Below are 5450 nucleotides of genomic sequence, written 5' to 3'. Positions count from 1 at the left end.
GAGTTGCTGCTCCCCACCAGCTCATGGTTCCACCCCAGCTGCCCTGCTTGCACAGGTCCTGTCCCAGGCAGTGGGTTCAGGGCAGATGGGCTGGGATGCCTGGGCAGTGGGGCTGGGGCTGGCAGCAGCAGCCAGAAAGAACCACTGCCACAGGGGTTACCAGGAAAAGGAGTATGGCTACCACACTGCCCTAGCCTTGCTGCATGCCTGGGCCAGGCAGGACTGAGGGACTCACCATGAGCCAGACAAAATTCCTGTGGTCCAGATCCAGCCCAAGGACTGTATTCAGGGCATGTGCTGCTGCTGTGCACTGCACCTGTAATGCTGGTGGGTCACAGGTAGGTTTTTTGGGGGTCTGTGCTGAGGCAGGGAGGATTGAAGGGCAGTACAGTTCAAGATATAGTTGGGGACACGATAGTGGGGGGGTGAATAGGGGACCCCTGGGGTGGGGGCAGCATGGTGTAAAACTATTGCTAATGTCAAGCAGTATTGCCAACCCATATATATATATGGGTTGGCATACATACACACATACACACATGTACACACACACATACATACACACACACATATATACATACACAAACTTTTTACTGATACTTTTTACTATTGTTGGTGATACACCTCAAAATTTGAAGTCAGCTTTTTTAACTGGTGCCTAGCAGTAGGTACCAGGGCCTGGCAGAAGAGTTACATTTACATTATGTAAAACATATCCATGAAACCATGCTTTACTAAAAATGGTTGATTGTCAGTAAAAAAAAAAATGCCTTGGGTTCACAACTCTGATATCTACAGATATATATTACACGTACATGAACAGGACAATCTATTTGACAAAAACCTCTCCTCTGGGGAATCCATAAAACTGTGGGGAAGGTTTGTGTGTCACATTCATTGGGATACTTTCCACTTCTCACATCTACATGTTAACTATGCAGTCTCAAACTTTCAGCATATGGCGAATTGAATATCCACTATCCTTAAGGACAGGAAAAAAATACAAGATTTGGAAATGGCTTCACTTCCTTTGAAACCCTGGGCTGAAACTCAGCTCATGACTACATAAATTTTAGGTTTAGGGGCTCATTGAAGATTACAATTTTGATTTCCTTCATTAGAACTTATACACGCTCATTCAGGGGAAAAGCCAAAACACTTAAAATTATGTGCACACTAATCAGACCGTGGATACAAATTTGTAGCAGTAAGCCGATCCTGCACTTCCCCCCTATTTTCCACAGTCAGAACACCTGGTCACAGAGTTGGTAGACCCTTAGAATCAATCCCAGCTTTACAGTCAACCCTTCTAATTTGATAGGTAAACTGTCACAATTTGCTACGGCTATACACTGGGAACAAATTCCTACCCCCTCTCCCTACCAGAACAAAGTAGGAGCAGGTGCCTCTCATAGGCATAATTCATTTCTTGTGCTGAGGCTGAGGTGGCGCAGGTACATACTCCCCCACAGAGATCACTTGTTACAAAGATAATCTGCTTCTGAGATACCTCTGATAATGGGAGTAACAAAAATCAATTAAACAGTGTAGATATGCAAACCATATTATTTAAAATAGAGAGTATTCTTTAACTTTTTTTTTAACTGTGTACTCTTTTTTCCTTCCACTTTCAGTCAATCTATTAAAACAACTTGTAAATTAAAAACTAAATGCTGAGATCAGTGTTACAAGTTTCTCAGCTCATGAAAACAAATTTAAACAGCATGGAATTTGACAGGCAAATGAAGGGACAAATACAAACATTATTTCTGCACCAAATTTAAAACACTCATTTATGCTTTTACTCTAGATGTTTCTATATTCTATTGTTACACATTATTAAGCTTTAAGTCAATTTGATTTTTTTAATTTACCTCTCAAGAATGATTCAATATAGGACCTGCTACAGATTACTGAAGGACCTAAGGTCAATCAAATCAAGTGTGCTTTATTCACAGCTGGTTTTCCTGGTTTTATTCTTCCCATGTCTTCCAGCTGTTGAAGGAGCAGGAAGCCTATGTGCATCAAAATCCTCTCTTTTAAAGAGAGCTGCATTTTGTTTACCATATTTCTTTTCTTTTACTATGCAAATCTTCTCTGTTACAACTGAGAATCTCTCACAGGGCTATTTTTAGCATAACTGATGAATGTATATTCTTAACTCTTTGTAGACAGTAATGTCAGTTACAACTCCCAAGTTAAAATAGATTTATATGCTTCTGCATAAGCAATATTTTACTTGAATTCAGCACATCATTCTACTCATCCCACCCACCTGAAAAGACATTCTGGTGTTTTGTACATCTCTCAGAAGATTTAGTTTGGTGGATGATCTGTGTATGATAAAATTCCATTTCCAAAATAACAGTGAAAAGCCTTTCACTTAGACAACAAAAAAGATAGATTTGTTCCTGTATTTATTTTTATTATGTTGCACCTTTCTAAACCACCAAACTAAATAGGTAAGAAATTAAACATCAGACTGAAAAAACTGATTTAGCAGTTTTTCCTCTACTGCTTTCTGAATTTTAAGTAGGGGACTAGGCATAGAGCTAGGTGGGCAGCTAACTGCTATCCTGCCAGTATAGGTTTGAGCTCTCAGAGAGCTCCCAGGATTATTTTTTTCTCTATCAACCCACAAAGCAAGGTGTTAAGCACTCTCAACTCCAGCTGATATCACTAGGTGTTGGTGGATACTCAGTTCCTCTTATGCATCTGGGATCCTGCCTTCTAGTTTCTTTTGGTATTTAAGAGTACAGGTAATGACTGGGCTGCATGCCCTGGGGACTTCAACATCCTGAATAAGTCAATGTTAATTTGTCCCACAAGGACTGTCTCCAGACTCAAAAGGTGTAGTGGAAACAGTTAGTAACATGTAATCTTCACTGTTGGGGAACAGGGAAATGAGATACACATCCACTTTATTGATCCTTAAGGCATCAAAAAGCCTTTGGTAACTGGTTTTGTGGTAAAAAAAAAAATGAAGGTGTGGAACAAACATATAATCAACACAGATCAAATAGTGGCTCTATACTTACATGTCACTGCTTGGATTAGGTTTGACAGTCTCATCAGCCGGCAGACAAAATTCCATGATCTCATTAAACCCAGCATTTCCAATATTTTTGGCAAGCTGTTAAAAGTAAAATATCTACATCTCAAACAAACTTGTTCAGCTACTAGGTATGTACACTGTAGTAGTAAATACAAGAGAAACTGAAATCTTTTGGAGTTCTGATTCCTTATATTTCTATATGATTGTGTGACCACGATCAAATTAAACGGCCCCTCTCTGCCCTTGTTTTCAAATCTTTAAAACAGATACAATGCCTCCTCTTCTTTCCTGAGTTATGAAATACTTCAAAATTCTCCTCTCAAAAATGCTACACAGGTAAGAGGTAAACAGCTGCAAAACATTTTAATTGATCACTTGAAAGGCATATTTAAGTGCCAAATTCTTTGCAGTTCATTAAAAAAGCAATCTACTTCATGGAAAGCCTTGCTAAATGCCAAAAACCATGAAACCTGTACTCATACAGATAATAATGTCAGACAAAGTAATTCTTCAACAACACAATATTTTTCCCATTTGAGAAAAGCAGTTTTCCTTGCTTCTATTTATCATCCAGAGGTAACTTCAAAGGATAAAAAATTAAAATAACAAAAATACACATGCAACAGAAGCCATTACTTTCTCAGATTGCTTTTAAATACAAACATTTATTTACCAAAAGTTCAGATGTTCCCAGCACATCTAAAGTTAGTGACTGCATCCTGGAATAGTGAACACCAAGTTCCCTGTGAATTCCTGAACATTCAATACAAGTAAGAATTCCCAAATTTGTTGAGAGCCAGGTAGGATCTGACAAAAGAAAGGATACCACAGAATTAAGGTTTGATCAGGTAATGATTACACTCTAAAGATTATTAATATGGAAATGAAATTCAGTAAGTGGAAGATTCTTGTGCATAAACTTTAACATTTCAGTTTTTATGACTTTTAAATTTAGATTTGTTGACAAATCTGAAATGGATCTTTGATGGGGAAAGCAGCAAAAAATGTGAAAGTTAGGATTTTAAATTATTTGGGACTATGTTCTTTGGCCCCTCAATGGGATTGCTCACATTTGTACAACTGCTACTTTGCCTCTGCTTGAGTGGATGCTATATTAGTGCATAACTGGACTACATTCCCAGTCGGGGCCTCTGAGTGCTACTGTCATAAATAGGCCAGGGAGGTGTGGCATTATTTTTGTCATCTTAATACAGATTTTAGTCTAAGGAAAGAAGATGTAATATAAAGTGTAGGTGTTCAACACACAAGATTTCAAAACATTTCAAAGACAGTACTGATTTTCTCACACTCTAACCCCACTCATCATCCTTCCATTGTTTCATTGTTCATCCTCTAAAATAAACAAGTCAAATAATTTGTTTTCAAGATTATAACAATTTTCTATTTATTTTAATGACATTTGACCCCCCAGCTCCACTGAACTAGCCCTTTTCAAAGGCAGTGAGACTTGTGTTCTTTAATTTTACACTAACATAACTATTTATTCAAGAGGCATTACTAAAGATTTATATCAGTGCAAGTAAGAAAGACTTGGGCCTAGTGTTTTCAGTTATAGCGAAAGATCAAAAACACTCATTTCTGCAGCAACTATGCAGTGTAGAAGAAAAAAAGGCAGCAGCAGGAATAAAAAACTCATTTAAAAAGGATTAGAATAGAAATTGCCTGATCAACAAGACCAAGAGTGAAAATAACATATTGAAAAGCATGCTCAGTGGGTCCACTATTTCCAAATGAATATATAGTGTCAAAATCATCCTCTGGCACTCAAAGACCAGCATAAAATGTGTGTATTATTTAATATAATATACAATATAAAATATTAGCAGAATGCTTGTACCATCTTCCATTGTCCAGTTTCCTGAATTTAAAGCAAAAATTCAAAAAGAGGTGGAATCATTGTTAATAAATGCAATGGAATTACTCATCAAAAGTAACAATTAGCAATTTGGTATGGTATTGGAAAAGCTTTCTGATGTTTTTCGTTAAGTAGCAAATCTGTTTTGATCTGAACTTGTGAAATTAAGCTGGTAGCATATGCTAGTACATGAGTAGTTAAAATTAAGAGTCAAAGTAAAAATATAAACCAGTAGAATATATACATGTATATATGTGTGTGTGTGTATATACACACACACACACATACATAAACACACACGCACATACACACTTAACAGACACAGAAATGAACCGAAGGAATACTTCAAATCACCTTGTGCTCCACAGTCACAACACACATCATTTCCAGTCATCCTCTGGACCTCTGATATAATTTCTTTTGTCAGCTCTTGGACAATATTATTTTCTCCTGTGTTATCATCACCTTTGAAGGCATTATTTAAAGCTTCTTCCTTGCTGTTCTGTAGCACAGATGTCC

The 5450-nt window shown here is 37.4% G+C and overlaps 1 protein-coding gene across 1 annotated transcript in view; it reads right to left on the bottom strand.

Moving 5' to 3' along the window:
• Positions 1-5450, bottom strand: part of ASAP2 (ArfGAP with SH3 domain, ankyrin repeat and PH domain 2) — a 210861-nt gene that overhangs the window by 45098 nt on the left and 160313 nt on the right. Inside the window, exons 20-21 of the mRNA XM_019520660.1 lie at positions 3729-3862; positions 3039-3133 (exon numbers count right to left, since the gene is read on the bottom strand). Coding sequence (XP_019376205.1) covers positions 3039-3133; positions 3729-3862 — 229 coding nt within the window. The remainder of the gene's footprint in view (positions 1-3038; positions 3134-3728; positions 3863-5450) is intronic.

The sequence above is a fragment of the Gavialis gangeticus genome, unplaced genomic scaffold, assembly GCF_001723915.1.
Source record: "Gavialis gangeticus isolate Ggan-Ray unplaced genomic scaffold, GavGan_comp1, whole genome shotgun sequence".
In the NCBI taxonomy this organism is placed as follows: domain Eukaryota; kingdom Metazoa; phylum Chordata; order Crocodylia; family Gavialidae; genus Gavialis; species Gavialis gangeticus.
This window is presented reverse-complemented; position numbering and strand designations above follow the sequence as displayed.